Source organism: Panthera uncia, chromosome E1, assembly GCF_023721935.1.
Source record: "Panthera uncia isolate 11264 chromosome E1, Puncia_PCG_1.0, whole genome shotgun sequence".
Taxonomy (NCBI): Eukaryota; Metazoa; Chordata; class Mammalia; order Carnivora; family Felidae; genus Panthera; species Panthera uncia.
In genome coordinates this window covers 18,974,422-19,001,861 of record NC_064814.1, presented here as the reverse complement: position 1 = coordinate 19,001,861, position 27,440 = coordinate 18,974,422, and the positions used below count along the sequence as shown (strand labels likewise).

General features: G+C 45.9%; 1 protein-coding gene and 1 pseudogene across 1 annotated transcript in view; both read left to right on the top strand.

The window, feature by feature from the left end:
* The first annotated feature begins 8,521 nt into the window (after positions 1-8,521).
* PRKCA (protein kinase C alpha) overlaps positions 8,522-27,440 on the top strand; it is a 424,558-nt gene continuing 405,639 nt past the window's right edge. The window contains exons 1-2 of the mRNA XM_049637684.1: positions 8,522-8,921; positions 11,198-11,229. Of these exons, the coding sequence (XP_049493641.1) occupies positions 8,749-8,921; positions 11,198-11,229 (205 nt within the window). The 5' untranslated portion in view covers positions 8,522-8,748. The remainder of the gene's footprint in view (positions 8,922-11,197; positions 11,230-27,440) is intronic.
* LOC125927762 (uncharacterized) lies at positions 26,207-26,385 on the top strand (annotated as a pseudogene).

Genomic DNA, 27,440 nt, shown 5'->3' with positions numbered 1-27,440 from the left:
TCCATTCTCCCCATCTGCCTAAAAACAGAGCCTTCCAAGAGAACTCGACTGTCATAAATCTCCTCCTTGGGACTTTCATAACTTTTATCAGTGGAGATAAAGTCACGGCGATAAGGAGTCACCTACACAGGTGTTGTCACAAAAATACCACATTTCCCATCTGTTCTCCTAAAGGCCTGTTCATCCTTCCCAGAAGCCATTTGTTTTCTTACGTACATGCCCTTTTTTCTCACCTGTCTTTCCCTACTGACATGTTAGATCAGCCTCCAATTCTAACCACCCCTTTGAGTAACATTTTTCTGTGTGCCTCTGCATAGGTACATGAATACATCTTGGTCTTTTCTCCTGTCAATCTGTCTTTTGTTCATTTAATTCACACGTACCCAACACTGAACCTAAGTGGGTATACGCAACATTTTTCTTCCCGAACACCTACCAACCATACTTAGCCAATGTATCTACTGGACATATCTATTCACTGCTCCCTCTCCAGGGTGATTCCTATCATCACACAAATGTAAGGTTACTGGCCCATAAAACATGTGTTTAAACCTCATTGACTGCCCTCCTTGACTTCTTTTACTACCGTTTTCCATAGCACTCTGTAACCTCTCACTTCACTTTCTCTTCTTCCCTTCTTTCTTAAACCCCCTCCAAACAAGCTTTAACGCCTCCCACTTCTCCACTGAAACTGTCTTTTCTGTCCAGTCTTCATCGCCAATGTCTGGGAACAGTGCCTGAGCATGTAAAGCATCCTCCATCAATATTTATTACATAGATTGTTTCTTTTTTTTTTAATATCAACTTTTTAAAAGTTTATTTATTTTACTTTTTGAGAGAGAGACAGCATGGGTGGGCAGGGGCAGAGAGAGAGAGGAGAGGGAGAGAGAGGGAGAAAGAGGCGGGGGAGGGAGAGAGAGGGAGGGACTATCTCAAGGAGGCTTTACAATGTCAGGGGAGGAGCCCAACATGGGGCTCAAACCTACTAACGAGGACATCATGATCCAAGCCAAACGCTTGACCGACAGAGCCAGCCAGGCGCCCCATAGATTGTGTTTCTGAATACTTTCCTTATTCTCCTTATTTGCTAAAGCCACACTTTGTATTTGTATAGAAATCGGAGTGACATTTGAATGGATTCCAGGACTTTGGGAGGGGTCTCCCTTCCAGTTCCTGGCTATGCCGAACAGACACAATTGCAGATTGTAGCGTTGGCCAAAAAAATACTAAGTGTGCATTCAAAAGAACCAAGCTGTCATCACCGCACTGATACTTATGAATCAGCCTCCTCCCCGGAGGGGGCTGGCATTCTACGCCACTTACTGACCTACCTGTCTGAGCTTTGCGGGCCATCCCTCCGGGGCTGCTTCTCCAAGTTCTGTTTCAATCTTTGCCCTCTGCCAATTGGTGGGAGGTGTGCTATTTTTGCTTCATTACTGCACACAGCATAAAACACCCAACTGAAACGGGATCAAAGCCCTGAAGGTAGTTATGCATGGGCTTTAAATGATGGCTGTCATAAAAATAGAAGCGAGCATATGTGAGGAGTTACATTTTGCCAGGTGGAATGTCCCCAGCCTTCCCTCTCCCACTGAAAGCACAAAGAGAATGTAAATTATACAGAGGCAGGGATTGTATCTGTTGTGTTCCCACTGTATCAATGTATGGCAAACATACAGGGCGCCTGGGTGGCTCAGTCAATTAAGTGATTAAGCCTCCTGTTTCTGCTCAGGTCATGATCTCACTAGCTCAGAGCCTGGAACCTGCTTCACGTTCCGGGGCTCTTTCTGCCCCTTCTCTGCTTGTTCTGTCTCTGTCTCTCTCTCAAAACTAAATAAACAAACCTAAAAAAAAATGCACACCGTATAATATATTAATATTCCAGGACTTAGCATTCATTGCTGTGCATATGGATGGGGAGCTGGTCAATGCCAGAACTTTCCCTCTGCTCAGCTACCTTAAAGTTTACTCCCACTCCCAACTATTGTTTAAAACCAGTTCCTAGGAGCACCTAGGTGGCTCAGTCAGTTAAGCGTCTGACTTTGGCTCAGGTCATGATCTCACGGCTTGTGGGTTCGAGCCCCTTGTTGGGTTCAGTGCTGACAACTCGGAGCCTGGAGCCTGCTTCCGATTCTCTGTCTCAGTCTCTCTGGCCCTCCCCAGCTCCTGCTCTCTCACTCTCTCTCAAAGATAAATAAACATTAAAAACAACAACAAAAACCCAGCTCCTAGACTTTTCGTAATGCAAAATCCTAGAAAGAATACAGAAGTCCTTGCCCTGAAAGGAGAGGTTGGAGGGAGGTTTTGTCCAAAAGGATATATAATAAAGGGTACAAAAAATGACAAAGGGGAAGGGAGGAAGTAAAGGTAGATCTAGCTGTGGGTAGGGGAGTAAATTTTTTTTTGGTGGGGGGGTGAGAAGGTTTCTGAGAGGCTACTGAGAATGTGGGAAATCCCAATGAGTGTGGCAAGGAAGAAAGGGAAGAAAGGGTTGAAAAGTCTGGTTGGGGGTTGGTTATAAATTGGGTTTTGTTTGATTCTCTTAGGGGGACTCGAGAAATAAATGATATATTTTTAATTTTACTCTTATTTCCTTTTTCTTATTGGACTGTGCCTCTGTATTTTTATAGAAGTTTATTTTAGAGAGAGAGCCAGTGGGGAGAGGGGCAGAGAGTCTTTTTTTTTTTTTTTTTTTAACATTTATTTATTATTGAGAAACAGAGAAACAGAGCATGAGCAGGGGAGGGGCAGAGATAAGGGGAGACACGGAACCTGAAGCAGGCTCCAAGCTCTGAGCTGTCAGCACAGAGCCCAACGGGGGGCTCGAACTCATGAACTGCAAGATCACGACCTGAGCCGAAGTCAGACGCTTAACAGACTGAGCCACCCAGGTACCCTTAGGGGGAGAGAGTGTCTTAAGCAGGCTCCATGCTCAGCACAGAATAGAGCCCAAGGAGGTGGGGCTTGATCCCATGACGCTGGGATCATGACCCGAACCGAAATCAAGAGCTGGACGCTTAACTGGCTGAGCCCCCCAGGCGCCCCTGGACTGTGCTTCTTTAAATGATATTCCACTCCAGGGCTGAAGCTCTCTCCTTCCGAGTGATAGCAGAACACTGAGTTCCCTGAGGGCAGGAAGCATATCTTCTTTATTTTGTATTCCTGGGTGTAGCCAGGCGCCTGCCACAGAGTTGGAGCTCAGGGAGTAGTTCTGGAATGGAAATAAACCAGACTGTCACCTACCAGACCTAGTGGGCTTGTCTTAGCCCCCCAGGCAAGGGCAGCTGAAAGCCTTGTGGGAGGGCCAACTGGTGTTTCCGCTAGTTTTCTTCTGGTTTGTCTGTTGCCGAATGATTGACTTACAGTAAACTGTACTGTATAATTCAAAGTGTATAATCCGGTGAGTTTTGATATGTGAACACATGGGAAGCCCACAGCCAATGAACATAGCCGTCACCCCAACAGCTTCCTCCTGGTCATGACGTTTGGCATGTTTTGTGCTGTTTCAAGGTTCTATGATCTAGAGGTAAAGAGGAGAGGTAGGGGATGGGTGAAAGAAGGTTCATCGTGAAGCGACAGTTGTCGAATCTGGGTGAGAGGTACACTTTCGCACACAGGTGGGCAGATACTTTTCCCCAGCCAGGTTTGGGAAAGTGGGACAACTCTTATGTACCCATTTCCATTTTAATCAGTAGTGAATAGCAAGTCATAGGAGTTGCGGGGGTTGTCACATAACTAGCATTTGCAAAGAATCCAGGCACTATGACCTTTGCTGAAAAGCAACTTAAAGGTGAAGGTGGGGGACCACGGTATCTATTTGCAATGTGAACTCGTATGTTTTTGTCAACAAAAGGTTTTTTTTAATGTTTATTTTTGAGAGAGAGGGAGAGACAGAGCATGAGCAGGGGAGGGGCATAGAGAGAGAGAGAGAGAGAGAGAGAGAGAAAGAAGACACAGAATCTGAAGCAGGCTCCAGGCTCCGAGCTGTCAGCGCAGAACCCGAGGTGGGGCTTGAACTCTTAAATTGTGAGATCATGACCTGAGCCAAAGTCAGACGCTTAACTGACTGAACCACCCAGGCGCCCCTGTTTTTGTTTTTGAGAGAGAGAAAGAGAGAGAGAGCACAGGTGAGCAAGGGGCAGAGAGAGAGAGAGAGAGAGAGGGGAGGGGGGGGGGGGGGGGCAGGCTGGAGTACACAAACTGCGATCATGACCTGAGCTAAAGTCTGATACTTAACCAACTGAGAATCCCAGCTCCCTCTAAGGTACGTTTTTATACTCCCTCCATGTGTTGCCTCATAATCATTGGGAGAGGAGCGAAATACATCTGTCAAATTGGAAGAAAGAACTTAAAAGAACACGGGAGCTCTCAGCTCTGTTCCCCCCAAATGCAGACTTGGTAAAGCCAAGAAGGACCACCCTACCTTGCATTTGTATGAGATTTTACGATTTACTAAACACTTATACTCATCAACTGGTTAAATCCTTTAAAAAAAAATTTTTTTTAAGTTTATTTACTTTTGAGAGAGGGAGAGACAGACCATGAGTCGGGGAGGGGCAAAGAGAGAGGGAGACACAGAATCCGAAGCAGGCTCCAGGCTCTGAGCTGTCAGCACAGAGTCCGACTGCGGGGCTCGAACCCACAAACCGTGAGATCATGACCTGACCTGAAATCTGACGCTAAACCGACCGCCCCAGGCGCCCCTCAACTGGTTAAAATCTTAAGAAAGTCCTAGGATGGTTAAGAATATCTCCCTTTTAGAAGGAGAAGTTAATTTACTCAAGTTACACAAACTAGTAAGTGCCCACATCTGGTTTGTGCCATGGCTACTATGGAGAACTGGAAAAAAGTGGAGAAAAAACACTTTCAGGAGGAAGCCGAAATACTGGCCACCAAGAAGCCTTCTTGGGCAATCCACTCAGGAATTCAACTCCCAGTTGTAGTTGAGGGCTAAGGAAGAGGTGAGGGTCCATGGCTTAAAACAGATTTCTCAAATGTTTTACATTCCAATTGGCAGTTTCTACTTCATGCAACAATAACAAAATTCTGGCAACAAAACTGTCTGTGTTTACAATAGTAAATGGGAGTACCTGGGTGGCTCAGTCAGTTAAGCCTCTGACTCAATCTTGGCACAGGTTATGATCTCACGGTTCCTGGGACAGGGCCCCACATTCGGCTCTGTGCTGACAGTGCACAGCCTGCTTGGGATTCTCTCTCTCCTTTTCCCTCTCTGCCTCTCTCTGTCACTCTCAAAAATAAATAAATAAACTTAAAAAAAAAAAAAAACAAATCCCTCCTTTTTGATTAGAGGAAAACATTAAAAAAATTATGGCTTCTGATGCCCTTTCAAAATGTGAGTCCTAGGCCAACGTCTTCTCTTCCAGTACAGGAAAGTATCTATGTTCCCAGCACCAGAGATAGTCACTTAGACGAACATTTTGCTGTATGTGCCTTTACACACATATGTGCATTCACAAACACATTTATATTCCTATAGATGCAAGTGTGGGTAAGTGTGCAGACATTTTAAAAACCGGAATCTTACTTTGAATACTGTTTTACCTCCTGCTTCTTCTACTTACGAGCAAATTAATTCTTTTAATACGATATAGCTAATTAGAAATCTTTGGTGTTTTGTTTCCAGGCTTTTTAAAAGTTACCATTTTTCTTAAACTAGAAACAAAGATTCTAAGGTACAGGAGAGGACACAGTGAAAGGTTAAGTCTTCCTCCAACCCTCTGGACAACCGTACCTGGTCGTGCTTGTATTAACTCTGGGGCTTCTGACCCACCCCCAGGAAATACTATCCTCCTTCCTAACTTACCGAGCGACAGTCACTTCCCAGCTAGACTTTGTCTCTCACCATTTCATGAGACCTGCCATTCACCCCAACTCTAAACACTGCCTAAGTAATTATACATCCCCCCCGTTTTCTCAGCTCTCCGAAACCTTGGATTAAGTGCATAAACACGAGCCTTTTAATTATCTTGGTTACTATAAATCGCAGAATCAAGCTTTTTATACACGTAAACAATTCCTTTTGCTCCATTTGAAAAGGCCTGGTCCCTTTGAAAACAGAATAGTGATTCTGCACAGAGCAACAAGTTTTAGGTGGTAGCCTAAAGATTATTGGTTTTAAGTGAACCAGTCTGGTTTTAGAGTCATCGTTGCAGTGGCCTGACTTTGATCCCAGCCCCCAGCCTCTGGGTCCTGCTGGTCTGAGCAAGACCTGTACAAAGTCTGGAACTTACTGCTCAAAGTCAGGGCTCACAGAGAAGCGTTCTGACAAACCATATTCAGTCTACCATTCCCTGTTCTTTCCCGCACCTTCTCCATGAAGCAGCTGACTCTAAAATCATTACCAATGCCCAGGACTGACTTACCGCTCCCTCTCCCCCTTTCTGTAATGCCCTCCATTTCAGTGCTATGAAGGAGAATTCTCCGGTTGGGTGCAGGGGTGAACCGCAGCCCACATTTCCATCCGTCCTTGCCAGGGGCAGTGTTACACTGCTTGGTAAATCTGTTCTTGGTACATCTCCACCCACAGCCCCTACAATTGGGCTACGCTGTAGGCAACTGACCACTGAGGCTCAGCCCAGTTATCCATCAACTGGCTTCTAGTTAGTTCTCTCTTCACCCACAAGAAACAACAGTAACAACTGAGGCAAGAGAGCCAAGTCACAACCTGAAAGAAAAGATATATTGTCTCCATCTGGTCCACCCATTGGGGAGATCAGTCACTCCATTCCACCACATAGGAGATGACCAAGCTGCTGCCATGGCTCCTTTGGTTGTTAGCTCATCTTCCGTATTACTTTACTCTGGGATTCCAGTCTCTGCAATCTCACCCTCCAACTCTGCCGGCTTTTTCTCCCATCATTACATCAAAGCTTTAGGGAAACCGAAAGAATCCTGTCTTTATAAAATGTGTGAGGACCACACTTAAGATGGTGAGGAGGAAAGAATTGTGTGTTTTATTCTGTGTGCTATCAGATTTACGATTCTTAAACAACAAACAACCATGGCTTGGAATGCTTACGGTGTTTTGCGGAGAATTTGATCCATATTCCCAACATGCTCTGCTTTTCATTCCTTCCCTTGCCTCTTCCTTTTTTGCCTCCTTGGCCCGGAGGCGCTGCCATGATGGGTGAAATTTCTGATCAGAGCATCAAACAGGTGCACTCTCTTAGCATTAACAACATTGTAAAGGGGCCAGCAAAGCCCACGCTCCACTAATGGCCAGTCTATAGCTTACACTTGCTAAAACACGAAAGACACTTCTAGAATCAGGCATTCCACGAGCCAATCTTAAAAGATGGTAGCCCCAGGTGATCCCTGTGATGGACTCTAAAATTGGCATATATCTTTACTTTTTTTTCCTTTTTATTTTAAACTTCTTGAAGAATTAAACAGCCTGCTCTCTTTCTTGATGTTCTTCAGCTCGTGTGGTCGTTTTGTGACCGTAGTGAATCTGACAACGTAGAAAAACAACAGTGAGACGCTGGGGGATGGTTGTTTCCCTTCTGTATGTTAAGCACCCTCCAGGCAGAACTAATAAATATTCAGCAAGTGATTAGTTGGTCCATCCCCACGTGTCCTTGGCAGATCCCTGCCAGCTCTTTCACCAGCAGTTTCACTTGGTAATTTACAAGTGTTCTGGCTGCACTCTGCACCTGCCAGCATTGCAGTAATTAGCTTAGGATGCAAAACGCTTTCTAAATTAAGGTTCCGGACTTGTAGAATCAAGAAAGGCTGATAATCAACCTTGCAACTGTAGTACCCAACGAGCAACGGGATAAATAGGGATAAACAACCAGGACAAGTCCTTTAACCGTCCCGCGTGCACATTAGACGTCTATGCAAGATGCAGGTGAAACACAGCTCAACAGTTAGGGGCAGGTGGCAGGGTCAGTGTGCGAAGATTTGCAATCAAGCCCTTCCTCCTGCCCTATATAAGCAGCGTGGAGGGCGCGGGCCGGGGCGTTTGGGGGCACCTACGGCTAGAGGGACAGAAAGCCTCAACGCCGCGTCTCGGAAGGTGAGGAAGGGTGGGCGTCCGAGCGGGTTGGACCCAGAGACGGCGGCGGCGGGCGCTGCCTGGAGCCCGGTGCAGCGAGTCGGACGTCCCGCCGGGGCGAGAGGGGACCAGGAGCCGGGTGGGGAAGGATGAGCTGGCCGGGATGGGAGGAGGAAGCCGAGGGAGCAGGAGGCAGAGCCGGAGGAGCGGAAGAAGAGGAGGCGGAGGAGGGCGAGAGGCAGGAGGGAAGGGAGGAAAGGAGAAAGGCGGCGGAGGAGAGCGGCCCGCCCTCCCGGCGTCCTCCTCCGCTCCCAAGTTCGGGCGGGCCCGGCCCAGGCTGCCGCCGCCCCACCCCCGCCCTTCCCCGGGCTGCTCGCAAAACGCGGAGGCGCCGACTCCCCCGGGCGCTCGCGCTCGCGTCCGCCCCGCGCGCGCCCCCGCGGCCCTCGCGCTCCGGGCATGCGCAGTGGGCGGCGCCGCTCCGGGCCGCCCCTGCCGCCGAGAGTAGGAAGCGCGAGCGCCCGGCGCCGGGCTGTCAGTGAGCGTGGGGCCAGCCAGCGAGCGAGCGAACGGCTCCGGCTCCCGCGCCCGCTCCGGCCCGACTCTTCCCCGGCCGCCGCCGCGCCGCGACCTCGGCCGCCGGCCCGCGTCCCCCGCCCGGGGTCGCCCGCCCCCGCCCCTCCCCGGCTGCTGCCGCTCCCCGGCGGAGGCAAGAGGTGGTTGGGGGGACCATGGCTGACGTTTTCCCGGCCAACGACTCCACGGCGTCTCAGGACGTGGCCAACCGCTTCGCCCGCAAAGGGGCGCTGAGGCAGAAGAACGTGCACGAGGTGAAGAACCACAAATTCATCGCCCGCTTCTTCAAGCAGCCCACCTTCTGCAGCCACTGCACCGACTTCATCTGGTAGGTGCGCGCGGGCCGGGGCGCACGGCCGGCCGCCCGGACCCCCTCTCGCGGCGCCCGGGGGCTGGGGACCGGTCCCCTCGTAGCCTGGGTCGCATCGCTCCGGGGACCCTGGCTCGTCCCCCCTCCGCCCCCCCTCCGCCCCCACGGCCGGGCGCGCCCACTCCGGGGCTGACTCACTCGGGGAACTTGGAAAGCTGGCCGAGTCCGAACTCTCGCCCGGAACGGCGCGCGCGCTCCGGGGACGCTTATCGGGCAGGACTCCCGGGGAAGTCGCCGCCAGGTCACACACACCCCCCTGCCGCAGGAGGGGAGGCTGGCCCCGCGCCGCAGTGACACTGGTCCCCTTCGCGGGTCCAGTGTCGTCCTCCTCCCAGGTGCACCCGCCCTTCTGCACCGACAGAGGAGCTGCTGGTCGGGTGTGAGCAAAGGGGAGCGAAAGAGCCCAAAGGGCAGAGTTTTCCCGGAGAAACACGCCCGAAGTAACCGGGGAGCGGCGGCGACTGCGCCTCGCGGTCCAAGTTACGGGCGAGCCAGGCTGGGCGCATTCGGGGGTGTGTTTTGCTCCCCAGCGGGCTTGGACTGCGCTGCTAGCTTGGGTCCCTGCCTACTGTAGCTCGTATCCGCCGGGCACGGGAGACCGGACTTGTCCGGGTGAACCCGGGGAGGGGGGGGGAGGGACCGCAAACTGCTGAAAGCTTGCAGTGGGGGGGGGGGGGGGGGGGGCTAAAACCAGGCGAATGGCAGAAGGGCAGAGGGAGTCGTCTAAAACAGACCCTGTCAACACGAGATTAGACGTGCAGCCTGGTTGAGGAGGACCGAGGCCTTAGTTAAGAACACTACTGTAAGGTGTCAGAGCTCAAGTAGAATTAGCAGTGAATGCAGGCATCAACTTGGGCCAGTGGTTTGGGGTTCCTGATAAACGGAAAGCCTTCAGGGGTCTCCGCACCCCGTGAGACCAGGTGAAAGCCGTACATGCCCTTCTCTGGTCACGGTTCTGGCTTTTACTGATTCTCAGAACGTGGGCGACCCCTTCTCCCACAGACCCCAACGTGTAGAAAGCTATCTACAGTTCTCTAAAATAAGTTCTTAGAGCTTCAGGGCAAAGAAGATAGTGCATCTAGTTAAGGGGGGGTCCTGCAGCCTCCTATCCCATGCTCCATAAAAAGGGAACAGTAAGACTGCTGCCTGTCTGTGCCAGAAGTAGGTAAATTAGGAAAGACTTGTAACCTACACACCCAGGCTCGCTAATGTCTTTCCACTCTCTGGTGCCCCAAAGGATGAGCCCCTGGTGAACTGCTGTGGCACTTCGGGTCACCAGGTGTAATGTGAAGTGGAAAATAAAGGTCTCCCTGTCAGCTTCCTCCCTGGCTAATTGACCAGACCGTAAACTACTCGGAAGGTCCTGGAAAATATTCACGAGGATTGCCTTGCAGTGGTTTTAACTTCAGTTATCTTTCATTGTTTCTGTAGGTCCTTAATTTACCAGCTTGTTTTAAATATTAAAACACTTCAAAAACCATAAAAGTTTGGGTTTATGTGGGGGGGGGGTGTGACTAAACATGAAGTGTCTTGTCAACTTAGGATGGCTATGTAAAGCAAAAGATTAGAACTTATCCTAGAGTTTTAGTGCAGTTCATTCTAGTTGTAACCGTGTTTATGGTTTAATGTGTCTGGCAGGGAGGGCAGAGTAGATTTTCTAAGGTAACCTACAAGGACAAAATAGCCTCTGTATTTGCTTTGAATCCTGTTGATTTCCCCCCCCCAAAAAAAATTCATGTGCAATTTTAATAAACCTATATTGTAAAACCGGTCTTTTAAATCAAAACAATGTTGAGTGGGTACTGTTTGGAAGTTTCTAGACCCCTATTCTATAATAAATCAAGCCACTTCTTACTTTAGGGAGAGCAATGACTTTCATTTGGTCTTTAGGGACCAAATTAAAGTACTGCTTTCAAACAGTCCTCTTGTTGAACATCATGGCCAACTCCAAATACCCTAGCCGTCTGGTCTTGAAACTTCAGTATTAATAACAGTGTAAACTTAGAGAAGATTGTTGTACATTGAAAAAATTCAAGGAGCCTTTGGAAGCCATACAGAGGTTGTTTTTTTCCCCCAAAACCGAATTTATTCAGTACTCTGAGCATGTTTTCCTATAAAATCGTTGGTTCTCATGTATAAACCCTTAGTTCTGTGGACTACTGTTTCATAACTGGCTTAAACTGTGGTATACAACACAAGATATGTTAAGATATTTTGTTGTTTCTGTTTTTCAGGGGGTTTGGGAAACAAGGCTTCCAGTGCCAAGGTAAGCTGTCACGTTGGATTTTATTTTCAAGTACAACATGAAACCAGCATTCCGAATGGGAACAATATTTCCAGTCCTTTTTTCTTTGTGATCCAAAAAAAAGGTGGTTTAGATATTTTCAAAACGAGGTCTCTAAATTGGGACTGTTTAAAAAAAAAAAAAAACGGTATTGCCTAGTAATCTGCATATAGAGCTGCCTTTTTCTCATTGAAGAAAAAAAAACCTTCCTGTAACTTTATTTTTTGCCAAGAACATTCTTGTCAGAAACTGCTGTCTCTGTGTGGGTGTTGAGGAAAAGAAATGGAATCACTTTGTATTCATGCGGCTTTTCTGGTTCTTGCTCGGTTTTTGTTCTTTATTGCTCTTACCTATGCCTTAGGTTGGACTCCTTGTAACTAATTTTGGGCCATGTAGCATTCTAGTGAGTCTTCTTGTTTTTGGTTCCCGATTGTTGTCCAGAACAAAGTCAGCACGTTTAAAAGTTACCTCGACCAATCATAATGAGTTGCCATGCTAGGAGGCACGTTTTTCCTTTAGTGCGAATGCGACTGTATGTATACTAACTACCTCTTGCATCTGGGGAGAAATCCATTTATTTCCACCTTGTATCTGTAGTTGGTTATCATGCGTGTTAGCTGTTCTATACACCGTGTTCTATTTAAAGTCAGTGCTTGGTAGCTTGTGAGGGCATTCTGGGCTCACAAGCCCACCTTCTGGCTCTCCTCACCATCTATATTATGTTTAGTTTTGGTTCCATTTCCCATCTGGGTGAAGGTTTATTAGGGTAAGTGGAAAGAGTATGTTGTAAACTGGAAAATATTATCCTAACGCTGTTGAATACTAAGCACATTAGAGAGAGACTGTGTACTTCTTAGAACCCTAAAATTGTGCTACCGAGTTGGTTTAGCTTTTAAAGTTCAAATTCATGAACTTGTTTCTTACACTTCCTAAATGTCTTCAACGCAGCTATTTTATGGTATAGTTAACATTCTACCTTCACGAGTGCTTCCAACTCTGAATCAATCCCTGAGAGTAGGGAAATCAAGAGCTATTCCTTTATAGAGAAAGGTGTGTTACTGCCTCACTCCTTGTAAAAGATGAAAGGAAGATGGGGCTCTTTACGTTTTCCAGTTGTGGACCTGAACTTTGTTAGGCAATGGTTGGGTGTAGGCTGGAAATAGGACTTTATTTTTTTAAAAAAACTTAATGTTTATTTTTGACAGATACAGAGCACGAGTGGGGAAGGGGCAGAGAGAAAGGGAGAGACAGAATCTAAAGCAGGCTCCAGGCTCTGAGCTGTCTGCACAGAGCCTGACATGGGGCTTGAACTCACGAACTGTGAGGTTATGACCTGAGCCGAAGTTGGTTGCTTAACTGACTGAGCCACCCAGGCACCCCAAAATGAGATTTTTTTTTTTCTTGAACCTTCCTTTAAAAAAAAAAAAAAAAATGGCAAGTGTGGTTCTGGGCTAACTGATTTACGTCTATTTTTTTGTAACATTTGGGTGGGAACCTATGGAAACATAAAAATACTTGTTGAAATGAAGGTTAGGTGTTAAACTGTCATTTCTTATATGTTAAAACTTCAGGATAAGCTGGGTGTCTTCTAGACCTGCTTATTTGAGTCAATTTTGTTGAAATCAGAGTGGCAGTGTTAGGGGGTGTAAGGGAGTCCTTCATGGTTGTCCCCCCCCCCCCCCCCCCCCCCCCCCCGACTACATTGAATTTTTTCTTTGGAGTGGATTAGATTCATGGTTTCATGTGAGCTTGACTCCCATAAAGTAAGAAGTGAAATTGTAGGCTCTTCTCTCTTCCCTCCCTCAGAGATCAGATATTCAGTCACTCTTCAAGAGCTCAAAATTTCAAATCCTTCTCCAATATCCACCCACCACAGTAGGCAGTGGATATCCTTCCCTGTCAAAATCTTCCTTATTCTATTTAGTGGTTGCATGTGGAACATATCAAACTTCTCCATTTCTGATGCTTTAAGTTCACACTTGTGAAATATTGTCAGTGATATCCTTGGACACCATGGTATTTCTATAAAAGATCCCTAGAAGAATGTGTGTACATCTTAGGTCTTAATGAGTACAGCCGTGTTCTCAGAAGGTTACAGTTTGCATTTCCAGTATTAAGTGTACCCCATTCCTTTCACCCTTACCAGTATAGGATAGGTCTGTTTTCTGACATTTTTTGCTCTGGTAAGTGAAAAGTTTGAATTTTCATCTGGGTAAGGCTGAACATTTTTTTTCAGACTCGTTTTAGCCTCTGCATTCTGTGGATTGCCTTTTACCTAGTACTTGAAATGTAGTTCTTACAAAGTAGACAAAATAGAGCAGCGAGTATGTGGTTGATGCGGTTTGTTGGGGAAGAATTAAACCACAGGTCTTATTTGGGTGAGTTTCTGTACTGCGTTTACAAACTGTAATTCACAAACCATTTCAAATACAACCTAATATGCTATCTGCTCGTTACATTTTGTTTAGTATGTATGCTCAGCATTTGACTTCGAGTATGCATGCGCTGATCCATTATTCATAACTCCTGGATGTTCGCCCAGGACAATGCCTTTTAATTGCACAAATACAGTTCCCTAACACTTGCATTTTGGCACTCTCCTCAAAGGTAACATCTCCTCATTTTAGAGTGTACTCAACTTAGAATACACTGTTTTTCTCTTAATGTTCTACCAACTTAAAATCTTGTGTTTGGTAGAGTCCTGGTCTTCAGGAGAAGAGCCCCTCATCCCGTGCCTTTAGCAGCATACCCTCTCGAGATGGCAGTTGGAGTTGGAGACTTTTTTATTGCTTATGTTTTCTCACCTGATGGAGGCAGCATCTTCTAGCTCTTAATATATGGTCCATGACTTTGGTCGGTAGAATAGCTGTAGCTAAGTATACCTTAGAGAGGCGTATGTGCTCCAAATATCTCACCTGTTCATAAAGTAAGATAGCTTGAAATCTAAAATATCCTCTCCCTTGGTAAATGTTCAGAACTAGAAGACCGAAGCTGTGAGTGGTAGCCCTTTAAAACTGGGTTTCTAATCTATGCTATTAGAAAGCATTTTATAAGCACACGAAGACTTCTTTTCCCCCCTGCTTCTTCCCTTCCTGGAGATGCAGCCCAAATGGAAACGGGACGTTTCTCCAAAGACTTCCTGGATTGTTGCCGTTTGTGCTTCATGCTGTTTAGATGGCAGTACAGGGGTACTGCTGAGAAGGTGGATCTTACCAGGGCCGGTAACCGAGGAGGATCCCACTGTGAACATTGATTGGCTGCCTGAAATCGTGAAAGCAAGGGCCATACGCGCTGGAGAACAAAGGAAAAACGCGGAACGTAGAGCGAGGAGCTGTGAGATAGTTAAGGTTCTTAGATGACCAGCTTGGTGCTCTGTAGCTCTGTCCTTTCAAGGGTAATCTCAGAATTTGCCTTTCGATTTTTGTGAGGCTTAACTTCCTCTTGCTTGATGGGCTCCTTGCTGGTTTTTTCCTGTGAGGCTAGCAGAGAGCTGGTCCTTGCCCCCAATCTGTTCCCTCCCTCCAGGAGAGGGAGAAGGGTTTCTCTGGCCTGGTCATTGAGGAGGTTGAGATTCAGACCTTGGAAGGTCTGTCTCCTGTTGCTAGTCTTGTGCACCAGCTGCGTCCGAGAGCTTCTGTCACGGAACAGCAGAGACCTTCACCGTGCTGCTCAAATGTTGTCTTTTCTCTGGGGTAGTGGAGCCAGTGGTCTTACCCTTCCACTACTAGGAAAGGGAACAGGCCAACTAGACTACTAGACCCCCCCCCCCCCCCCCCAGCAAGACTGCTTACACTTCTCAAATTTCAGTGGTACAAACATTCTCTCCAAATGTGACCTGCTTATCAATGTGACAAACCGTTGTGAGCCTGTTAAATCTGTTCCATCTCGGCATGTTTTTTCTGCTTTTTCTGTTCAACGTCCCAGATCTTCAAAATGAACAACTACCCCAGGATCTTTGAAGAATCCCCTAAAGAGCATCAGATCCCCACCAGTGACCACGATCAACAGACTGTGGCTCTGAGTGATCAACACTGGATGTTTGCGGGGTCTGCTGTGGGAATGTGTGCATGCTTGTGTGATACCCGTGTGCTGCTGTGCATCCATCTTGAATCTGGAGCCATTGCTCTAAGTGCCCCCCAAATACTGTACTTCTCCTGTGATTCTAACTGAAGCTGCTTTTCAGCAGCTAGGGGTTTAAAATCCATTTCCCTTAGGCTGTGGCCTTCAGTTTTGAAGGCCTGTTTCAGAATAGATTTTACCAGCTCACCTGAGTGGGATGGTGTTTCTTCTCTCTTGAAGATTGAAGGTTGATGGTGTGTTCTTATTTCTATGAAATGTTCTTACTTTTGAGAGATCATCCCAAGCAGGGTCAGAGCTCCCAGCCCAGAGCCCGATGTGGGGCTCGAGCCCACAAGCTGTGAGATCATGACCTGAGCCAAAGTCAGATGCTTAACCTACTGAGCCACCCAGGTGCCCCTGAAGGTTGATGTTTGAGGGAAGAAAGTCCCCCTGCCCTCCCTCTGTTGGCTGCATGAGAGAAGGAATTGCAGAAAACTGGGCCCGTTTAAGGGAGGATGACCTTTAACGGGATAAAGTTGGCAGCTTTGCAGAAAAGGATATCCGGTTCTTCCCGTGGCTTACAAGACGCTGGGAGCCATGTGGTGTGGACACCCAAGTGCTAGGAGGTGGAAGGGGGCTGGGGTCTGAGTTGGGCCGAATCACGAAGTTGACGGCCTTCAACAGATTTCCTTCCCATGTACTAGCTCATCTACATTAGTGACGACCCACTGATTTTCAAAGCTGGCCCCACGATTTCCCATCTTTAAAACTGGGGTGTTGGCATTTTGGCACCCCATTTCTTGTTGGTTACTCTTCAGATGAGAAGCTGTGTTAACTGTAGGGGATCTCCCAGGGCCATCGAAACAATCCCAAAAAGACCGATCCGTGGAAGAGTATAATTTGAAATTCTGATGGTTTTGCCTTGAGGTCAGATCAAAGCCTTAGTTCATCTTCAAAAAGAATAAAATTGTCAGAAATACCTAAAACAGAACCATGGTGGAGGTGGGCGTTAGAATTGCCTTTCTTTCCAATGCTTTTTTTCCCCCCCCTCCATAAAAATGCATTAATACTCATTAGAAGGAGGGATGCATGGATGAAATTGTTGGATATTCCCATTTGGTGCTGTATACTTGATAGGAAATGACTTCTGATTAATGGCTTCCTGAATTGCTACTTCGTGCGTTAAGTGAATGTGTTTAGTTTTACACTCCCCACCAGAATCTGATTCAGTAGTGTAGGGGGTGATGATCCGACTAAGCAGGAGAAACCCTAATGATTTTTTGCAGATGGACCTGACCTTGAAGTTTCCTCTTTAACTTTAATGATAGGATTTACTACCCTCTGAGCGTTTCACTCCTAGGCGACATTCTTCAAACTTAAGTTTTTAGGCACATTAATTCTCGTTCAGTTTTCCTTCCGGGTATTCAAACTAGTGTTCACTGTGGAGCTTTCCTATTAGAATGAAGTCCAGCTCCTGAACGAGACATCTTAAGTTTCCTGGTTTCTTCAGACTCGTCTACCGATGGCTTTGCTTCTTTCCGTGCTTCAGTTACTGCAAATAAGTTGCAGTTTCCCAGAAAGGGTCCTGTTCAAATTTTTTAGCCCCGATACCCTGTCTCACCTGTGAATATTAGCCTGAAGTTTAGCTCTGACGTCTATTCTCCCTGCCTTTCTGGACGCTCTCCCAGTCATGGGACCCTCCCCCTCTGTCGTTCGTCTCCTCTGCCAGCCTTGAGAGCAAGGACTGCTTGTTTCTGTCTCCTGTTTAATGCAGTGCCTGGCACTTGGTAGACACTATATAAATATTTGTTGGATGTATGGTTACACAAAAGACCTAAGATATGAATGTCCATAGCCAGAAGGATTGCAGTGACTTCTGCCTGCATACTTTTTTTTAAATCTCGTTTATAATTCAAAGTGATGTCAACTAGGATAGATCATTAGATGACTTCAGAAAAAGTAACTTTCTGAAGCTAAGCATACCTATTCAAAATAGGAAACAAAATGCTAATTTGTATCTGTTATAAGCAATGGTAAATTTAATAGCAAACTACTTAATGTGCCTTTTATCTTCAGAGAAGTATCTAGACATCCATAACGAATACTATTGCCACAAATTAAACAGCATACTATGGGCCACAGTAGGACGGGGGAGATGGCTTGGGTACAGGGTGAAAAGTTAAAACCAGCTCCGGTGCACGTGTTTGGTACAGTCATTTAAGTGTTTCATTTGAGACTGCTAATCGCTGAAACCAGACCGTCATGCTCCAGAGGGAGTAGTAGCTCAACTTTATTGATTCTGATATTTTTAAACTGCTCGTACCTGAAATGTTTCTGTGCCTTGATGTGAGAAGGAACGGAGGAGCGTGGCAATGGGAGTGCCCAAGTGGAACTGTGAAAACTGACCGTTGCTTTAAAGACCTCCGTCAGTTGAAAGGAAAGACAAACCGATGTTAAATGCTGAGAGATGCTGGACGCTTAGGAGCTGTGACATTTTACATGATTCCATCCCCAGAGCCCCCTCATGAAGCACAGGATAGGATCTCCTAGAAATGAGAGTGCTGAAGAACTACCAGGCTGGTGGGGGTGGAGCAGGGGGTTCAGATTCAAACAGTTGTGCAGAAAACCCTTTTCAGAGCCAACTGGAAACTTCTTTGGTACTTACAAAGCCTAGATTTATGTTAGAGGAAAGAATGAGGCCATTAAGGGAAACATTTCTTGGTGACAGAATTAAGGCTTCAGTGTCCTGTCAGAATTTCCATGACCAAGCCCTTTATTTGAGATGTTTTCTACTAAACTGAAGTGTTGTGTTGGACTTCAAGCCGAGGCATGGACACTTCAGTATTGGTATGGTATTAACGGTCAAGTCGAGATGAAATGACCGTAGCTACATTAAAGCCCTCTATTAAATTATACAGAGGGGGAAGATGGCTTCTGGAAATAGATTTCTATCAAAAATGTAATGGAGGGCGATGATTGATTGTTAGCACAAGATCAGAATTAAGAGCAGGTCCACAAAGCAAGACTAGTATGAGGGCAGTTCATCTTGAATGCGTTTACTTGTGGGTTTTTTTTTTTCCCCCACCCCAGCAGTTACCCATCTTCAGTTGTAGCATTTTGGGAAATATGGGATCCATCTGTACTCTCTGCAGTGATTTCAATAGGTAGTTAGGAAACAAAGGGGGAAATGCGGGACGTGAAATTGTCCAAGTTGTATTTAAACTTTATAAACTCGTTTGTATGAGGAATGGGGTAGGAGGAGAATCCAGTTAACAGCTACATTTTGGGCTGTGAATAATCACAATAATTGAGATTAATTACAATTGTGACTATTCGACTCCCATGTTTTCAACAGGATAATTGACACTCTTGACTCTCCTAGAATGTCTAGTAGTTCATGCACAGTAGTCTATGCTGTAGACTTTCCTTAAAACTCTACAGTCACCCATGAAGGGTTTGCTCTTAGACCTTGTTCCAAGCACTTATCAACACCGTTGATCCTCACAATTCTGAAAAGGTAAGCAGTGTTCTTTTATAGATGGGGAAACCAGCACTGAGGCACAGGAAGCTTAGAACTTGTCCAAAGTCACACAATTGGAAAACAGTGGAGCTGGGCTTCAAACCCAAGCTGTCTGGGTCCACCCTCCCAGACTGTGAACACAAGTGTTGGGCTTCGTATTTTTTTTTTCTTCCAATTTTTAAGTTTATTTTGAGAACACATGCCCAGTAGGGGTGGGGGAGAGGGAGGGAGGGATGAGAATGAATCCCAAGCAGGCTCCACACTGTCAGTACAGAACCCCCATGTGAGGCTCCAACTCGTGAACTGAGATTCTGACCTGAGCAGAAACCAGGAATCGGGTGTTCGACAGATTGAGCCACCGGGCACCCCCCCATGGTTCGTTCTGTTCGGTAGGCTTACATCACTACCTGGGCTATGGAGGTGTGAAAGAGGGAAGTCTTTGAACTCTGTAACAGTTGCCATACTAGTCACAGTGGGAGATGATGCCAGATCTGTGCACCTGCTCTGTAGATCATGCCTGGCACTGGGGGGCATGGGACAGAGCGCTGGGCATTGAGCAGAGAGGAATGCTAGACGAAGTGTCTTCATAATAGAAGTTTGAATGAGATAGGGGTGGTCGAAACATCATGGGGGTGGGGAAGATACTTCCTGGGCTCGTTAGGAAGGAGCTTTGGAGTTGGGCTTTGTAGGATACAGAGAATTTCCTTTGGGAGAGATGGAGGCTTTCTAAAGCGAGGAAATTGCTAGAGCAAAGCAGGAGGAGGCAGTGGCGAGAGGGACTCGTATAATTGGGGAGCAGCATAGGCCAGGACGGAGTCCATACTATTAGAAATGTTGCAAACGTGCCTGGCCCCAACGGAAAAGCTGATTCGAGAAACCTACGTGTTTTCCTCCACATGCTGCTTCTATGCCAGCACTGTTTCATACCTTTTTATGTGGTGCTTTTTTCCTCAGAAAATTGCAATTACAGGAGAGTAAAGCATTGTGTCTTCATGTGAAAGATATGTCGTGTTAGAGACTAGAAAATAACTTGCTTTAGGAAGTGCATGGCTTTGACCCTATTCCAAGGGTCTCTGTTATGAAGCTGGTACTGTTAATTGCAGCATCCTGTTGGAAGCCCAGGCTGTTACAACATGGAAATTCCGTGACTAGAGATAATCCACTGAGTTAGACATGATGTGTTCATAACCTTAATAAGGAAAAGTAGAAAAAGCACCTAATGAAAATCATTTTCTGTTTCCAGAACTGCATACTAAAGGTCAGAACTTCTGGTTTGTTGTTAGTGGTTATTCCCAATCCACGGTGCTAGACTTGGATGTTTATAATCCTGATAAGAAACGTGTTTAAAGGAAGGCAGAGGGGTGCTGCGGAGCTATGCATTTTGGGAGAGAGGACTTTCACGTGGGTTTCAGAGTTGCAGAATAAAAACTCACGTAATCCTGGCACTATGCTGACCCGGGCTTATGACGTGCCAACACCCTATGGGGAACTGGCCTTGTTCCCACTATGTAGGAGCAGATGGGGGTCGGGGGCAGGGTGCGCGGGGAGGGGGGAAGGGGGAGGGGAGCGGGCGGGCAGCTAGTTTATGGTCAGGTGGCTTTGAGACCAGGTGGAGTCAGTAAATGTCTGTCTGTGATCTTTACTATCTGAAGCTATACCGCTAAGTAGCCAATTCCTTTTACTTTTCTCGTTCTGCTTTCCCTTAGATTATCTAATAAAGCATGATTTGTGGTGCTGTTTATTGTAATTAGGATAAAACTCCCAATGATTCAAGAAAGCTAGGCTCGGGCTTATAAAGGCTTTTAACTTCTGTTTGGGTCGCTCTTGAAATTAAGAGGCAGTAAAGGAGCTTCATGTATTTTCCTTTTGAATTAATGCATGCAACTGTCATTTTGAAAATACAAGATGGGAGCTGACTAAAAATTCAAGATCCCACAACTTGATTCTTAACTGCTTACGATGTACGGAAGAGTTCAAATCCTAGTTCTCTTCTATTCCATAAAGGTGCTTTTCTTTGGTGCAGTTGTAATCCTAAGTTTGTACATGGATGTTTTAACACTTCGCCAGTGGAATACAAAAACACTGGTCCTGTTCTGAGTCATTTGCATGATTTTTGAAATCTTAGTAGACCTCACTTTTTCACATGCCGAGTTGGAGCATTCAAGTGATTTTTGTTGAGTCTCACATTAGTTTCTTCAATCTGAATGACTCCTTAATACGGAAAACCTTTTTGCAAAAGGTATGCTTGAGAGAGTTGAGGGGGTAGGTGGGGGGAGAGGGAGACACCGGGGCTCTGAAGAGGGCTCCCTGCTGATAGAGAGCCCGAAGCAGGGCTCAAACCCACAACTCAAGATCATGACCTGCGTTGAAGTCGAAGACTTAACCCATTGAGCCACCCAGGTGCTCCAATCCTCCTCCTCCTCAAACTTGACCACCCCTTTAAAAATGAGGGTCGCCTGGGTGGCTCAATCGGTTAAGTGGCAGACTTTGGCCCAGGTCATGATCTCATGGTTCATGGGTTCAAGCCCTGCATTGAGCTCTGTGCTGACAGCTCAGAGCCTGGAGCCTGCTTCAGATTGTGTCACCCACTCTGCCCCTTCCCTGCTCATGCTCGATCTCAAAAACATAAATAAAAAGACACTAAACATTCCGGAAGCATCCAGGACCATTAGGTCTAAACTCCAGGTATCAGAGTTGAGCTGCATGGTCTCGATTTTCCCTTTTTGCTCAATGGCACCATCAAGCACCATAGCACCTGCTGGGATTGAGCGGAGTCTGTGCTCCTATGATGCAAATCAACATGCAAAATCGCATTTTATAAAGATTAATTATTGGGTGGGAGCTGGAGTAGTTGGCATGATTAAGACCGGCCATTGTTAAGGTGCCTGGGTAGCTCAGTCGGTTGAGTGTCTGACTTCAGCTCGGGTCATCTCACAGTTTGTGAGTTTGAGCCCCGTGTCGGGCTCTGTGTGGACAAGCTCAGAGCCTGGAGCCTACTTTGGATCCTGTGTCTCCTCCTCTTTCTGCCCTTCCCTGCTTGTGTTCTGTCTCTCGCACTTTGCGGGGGTGGGGGGGGAGACTGGCCATCATTGTCCTTGCCTAAGGCGAATCTAATAAAACCCAGTAGAAGGATAAGTTAAGGTGAGGGTGCTGGGGAGCAGAGGATAACACCCCGGATGAGGCTCTGGGTTTATTAAACTCTTGGTATCCTACCTCCCGTTATATTAATGGTTTTCATGACTTCACAAACGCAGGAAAAACTGTTCACGATAGTAACTGATAAGATTGTGAACAAGGTGCTTTTGGCTGACTCTCTTATCAGTGCAGAATTAATGAAGGCCTAAGTTTTATCTCCAAATTTGGAAATGCATGGTCAGCTTCTGGCCCTTGTTTGTATTCCTGTGTAACCCTTCGATGTTCAATTGTATTCAGTATGTTGTAGACTTGGTCCTAACAGGCTGCAGCTATGTGGAGGCTCCCTTGGGATGTTTAAAATTTATTAGAAACGGTAGAACATACTCGTGTGAGATGGGCACAATCTTTTGGTTACTAAGAACTTGGGTAGCTCTTAAAAGCATCAGATTTAATATTAAGTTCTGTATTCTTAAAATTTGTTCCAGAGCACAAGCAGGGTTGAGGGGCAGAGCATCCCAAGCAGGCTTCGTGCTTGGTGCAGAGCCTGACATGGGACTCGATGCCATGGCCCCGGGATCATGACTGTAGCTGAAATGAAGAGTTGGAGGCTCAACCAACTGAGCCACCAAGTCTCCCCAAGTTCTATATTCCTAAGTGATAAACACATGCTTGTGTTTAAACGTAGGTTAACAACCTGAATTAACATGCATCTAAGTATTCCCCTTTCTTGTCCTTCTTGGTGAATTTTGTAGTCAAGGGATCAGGAAGAGCTAGGTTCTTAGAATTTTAAATCGACAGAGGACTATGGAGACTGTATAGCTGAGGTCCTTGAATTCATAGCTGTGGAGTTGGTCCCCAGAGTTGAGTGACTTGATGTAAATGTAATCATGCAAGTGTGACCACCTGAATCTCCAGCCCCAACTCCTGTCCGGTGCTCTCCTCCTCCTGCTTGGTAGGTCATAAACCTGTGAACTTAGCTGTAACCCTGTAGCCTCGAACCTTAAGTGATGTTGCCAGTAACCATAGGTGCTCATCCAATAGTTTCTATTGAAAGAAAAGACGTGAGGAGAGGAACCTGCCAAGTAGGCGCTTGATTCCCTTTACTTGAAAAATGGCTGTGCATTCTAGAGATGAGGTATCTTGCCCTAAAGTCTAGGAGTTACATTAAGGATGATATATTTTGTAGTGTAGATGACCAGTGGGAGTAAGATCTTGAGTTGGTATTGGATGGGAATTAGTGAGCAAGGAAGAGGTCTACTTGAAATTCTTTTTTCCTGACTTTTGTTTTTCTAATTTTAATTCTTTGGGAACAGGCTATGTTCCTAAGGCTACTTAAAAAAAATTTTTTTTTAAATGTTTATTTTTGAGAAAGCATGAGCGGGGGAGGGGCAGAGAGAGGGAGACACAGAATCCAAAGCAGGATCCAGGCTCTGAGCTGTCAGCACAGAGCCCAGTGTGGGGCTCGAACTCCTGAACTGTGAGATCATGACCTGAGCTGAAGTCAGATGTTCAATCAACTGTGCCACCCAGGTGCCCCTAAAAAAAAAAAAAAAAAAAAAAAAAAGTTTTTGACGTTTTTATTCTTTTTTTTTTTTTTTTTGAGAAACTGAGTGGGGGAGGGGCAGAGAGAGAGGGAGACACAGAAACTGAAGCAGGCTCCAGGCTCTGAGCTGTCAGCACAGAGCCTGACATGGGGTTGAACTCAAACTGTGAGATCATGACCTGAGCCGAAGTCTGCTTAACCAACTGAGCCACCCAGGTGTCCCTCCTAAGGCTACTTATAATCTTACATGGAGATCTCACACCATTGTTGAGCTGGCATTTTCTAGATTATGTGAAATTCTGCACAAGTCAGTATCTAATCCTAGATACTACAATTAGTACCTGGAGATTTAGAGTAGCCCCTTAAACAAGATGTGAAAAGTAACAAAATGTAACCATGGAGTTTACTTGGTTTTGCTTTCTGTAGTAAAAGTAACTCCACCCTTAGAATTTATTTCTGGACCACAGTACAGCCAAATAAAGAAGTCAGATCTTTATTTCCTATAGTTGCAGTGTTGATCTGAGGTTCTGATCTTGGAAATACAGTAATAGAAACACAAAATAAACAAAGTGCTAGATCTGAGAACATGTTTATTCATACTTTTCTCAAAACTCATTTTCTATCTAAATCCAAACAACACAAGTCCTTGTTAATTGTTCCTTGGAAAATTGTTCATGTCCTAGATTTCTAAGTTCCTCTAAAAAGGAGCTCAGAATGATCGTTCCTCCTGCCTCACCCCCCCCCCTTGGTGAATTTCCCTATAGTATTCTTGGATGTCTTTATTGCTTTGAGTATTTGAGCCCTGTTCAAAATCAGGAAATTCTAAGTGAAGACCTACCACTGTATGAATAATTATGAATATTGTTAGGACTTAAGTGCTGAGAGTAGGCAGCTTCCTTGCTACATTCTCTGCTCCTTTGTGCCTGCTCTATGGAAGTTACTTCTGCTTTGGATAATAGCCTGCCGTTTCAAATAATTGTTTTCTGGGAAGAAAGCTTTGAATCTGGGGTGGGGCAGTGAGTAGGGACTTGTAGGCTCATTAACTGAGACACCAGCCACATCTCTTGGTGATTAAACTGTCCCTGGCACTGATTGGGGTTCTATGTTTTCAAACACTTGAAAGAAAGGTTTTTTGTTTTTTTGTTTTTTTTTTTCCCTTTCAAACGGTTATTTTGAACTTATTTTAGGTACAGGAAGGGTGAAAAATGGTACAGGGGGTTTCCCTAGATCTTTCACCTGGCTTGTCTCCATGTTAACATTTTACATACATTTCCCTTATAATGTATCTGGGAGTGCCAGGGTCTTTGGACCTGTAGAGTTTCCCGTGGTCAGAATTCTTGGTGACCCTCCCAGTTACACAGCACCTTGATCTATTTTCAGCAGAATGGCACCTGGACACAGAGGTTTGATCAGACTCAGGTTCAATCTGGGTCATGGTTTTCTTTTTAATTTTTTTTTTTAATGTTTATTATTGAGAGACAGAGCATGAGCATGGGAAGGGTAGAGAGAGGGGGAGACACAGAATCTGAAGCAGGCTCCAGGCTCTGAGCTGTCAACACAGAGCCTGATGTGGGACTCGAACCCACAAGCTGTGAGATCGTGACCTGAGCTGAAGGTCGGATGTTTAACCAACCGAGCCACCCATTTATTTTTTTTTTTTTTTTTTTTAAGATGCTGTTGTAACCATGTGCATGTATATTGCGGAAAGAACACCAGTGGAGTATTTTCCTATCAAACCATCCCAAGTTGAGGACTGTTTTAACCTAGTCAAATGGGTTTAAGTTTTGCAGTATCCACTATCAACGTGGGAACACTTGCATGCTACACGTGGGAACTAGGTTGTCAGGTCTTTCCAAATGTATGGTGTTCATTATACCTCTATGCAAATCTTGGTTTTTACCAAGCACTGTGGGTGAGAGGTGCGTGTGGGTGTCTGTGGGTGGTGGTGGAAAGAATTGCTAATTGTCAAATAGCCACTTAACCTGCCTGAGCCTCACCCGCGTGACTGAACTTACGGTATTTTTTGTTCGGGGTCTTAATTTCCAACAGAATTGGGACTTGAGAGTTATTTTTGTACCCTGGAACATCTGGGGGGCAAAGAGAATAAGCACACGAGGGGAGTTTGGTGTGTGCCTATCTGAAGAAGCAGATGGTCCTCTACTCTGGGACCTGCTGTGTTGTACAGAAGCATATGCTGTTGAGGTGGAGGGAAGAGGGTTTTCATAAGAATCGGGGGCCTTTTCACCCAGGAATTTAAGTTTTGGCTAAATGATTTGAGATGTCTAGAAAGCTGATGGTTCCTTAACTGTAGAAGTACAAAAAAAAAATCACCTAGGAAGTGCTAGACTGGAAATTAGGTAATCTTGGTTTGAATCCAGTTTAGGCCTCTGCCATCCTTGTAATGAGGGAGCTGGGTTCTCTAAAAGGTGGCAAATAGGTGACATTCTTGCCAGCTGCTGTGGCAGAGCACGCTAACCGTGATCCTCTTTCAACTTGGGAACCCTCCACTTTATACAGCAGGTAGCTGTAAATATCAGGTGATCAGAGTTGGTGTGGGAGCCCAGCAAACCTGGTCATTCCTAGGCTGCCTTATTTTCCAGGCCTCCCCCCTCCCCCCACCCCCAACTTTTGACCTCTTGAGGATAATGAAGATGAAAGAGCTGTCACCTTTCTGGTCAGTGTTTATATGTTCCCCCCCTCTCGTTGCTTCTCTGCCTTTTGGCTAAGATCAAGTGTATCTGTTATCAGTTTAATGTTTCCCTCTCTTAATTCTTTGATACAAGAACGGTATCTCAAAAAAAAAAAATCTATGTTACCAAATTAAAAAGAAAAAATCCTTGGGGTGCCTGGGTGGCTCAGTCGGTTAAGCGGCTGACTTCAGCTCAGGTCAGGATCTTGCAGTCTGTGAGTTGGAGCCCCGCGTCGGGCTCTGTGCTGACAGCTCAGAGCCTGGAGCCTGTTGCAGATTCTGTGTCTTACTCTCTCTGACCCTCCCCTGTTCATGCTCTGTCTCAAAAATAAATGTTACAAAAAAAAATTAAAAATCCTTGAAACCCTGAAATTTTGATGCAAAACAAATCACCGATTACTGGGAATACTTTCGAGAAACTGAGACCATGTGAGTGGGGGAGAGGGAGAGAGAATCCCAAGAAGGCTCTGTGCTCCGTGCAGAGCCCAAAGTGGGGCTCGAACTCCTGAAAACGGAGATCGTGACCTGAGCCAAAACCAAGAGTCCGACACTTAACTGGCTGAGCCACCCAGGTGCCCTGGGAATTAGTCTTAGGAATGGAGTTGGTTTAGGATGGTGGTGGGTAGGGGGAGAACCCCGTTCATTCCTTGATGCTATTTTTATTAACATGGGAGGTGTTAGATTCTTCTGACTTCTGATGGGTCTAAGCTAGTGTTTTGGTTTTATTGTCTGGTTTATGTGAACCTCTTATAGTTGAGATCTGGTATTTGAATTGGCTTTTGATTTTGTGTTCTCGGACCCGCGTACTCTCTCTGGAAATAAGATTTGTAGAGGAAATAGCAAATAGGAGTACACCTCTGTTTTTGACTTTGTGGGAAGTGTGATGAAGGCTGAAGGAACGGTAGTCTAACCAGAGAAATACTTGCTGGTGGTGGGAGTCGACTGCTGTGTTCAGAAATGTATCAGAGAGGAAACTAGGTTGCAAGCAGCAAGTTGGGATGCGATGTTCCTGAAACTGAACAGAGTTGAGAGGAGAGAAACCCTATGGGGTAAGTAGTTGTGATTTATTTATCTATTTTTTTGAAGGCTGGCTTACAATCCTTTGAGCTAGACAGAGCCCTAGGATTACTTTGTTTAGAAGACTGCATGCTTTTGTGTGCACAAATCCTATTTGTGCAAATTTGACCTTTAATTTCCATTACTGTCTCCCATCCCTGTCCTCCTTTTTAAAAAACTGGCCTCTTGTG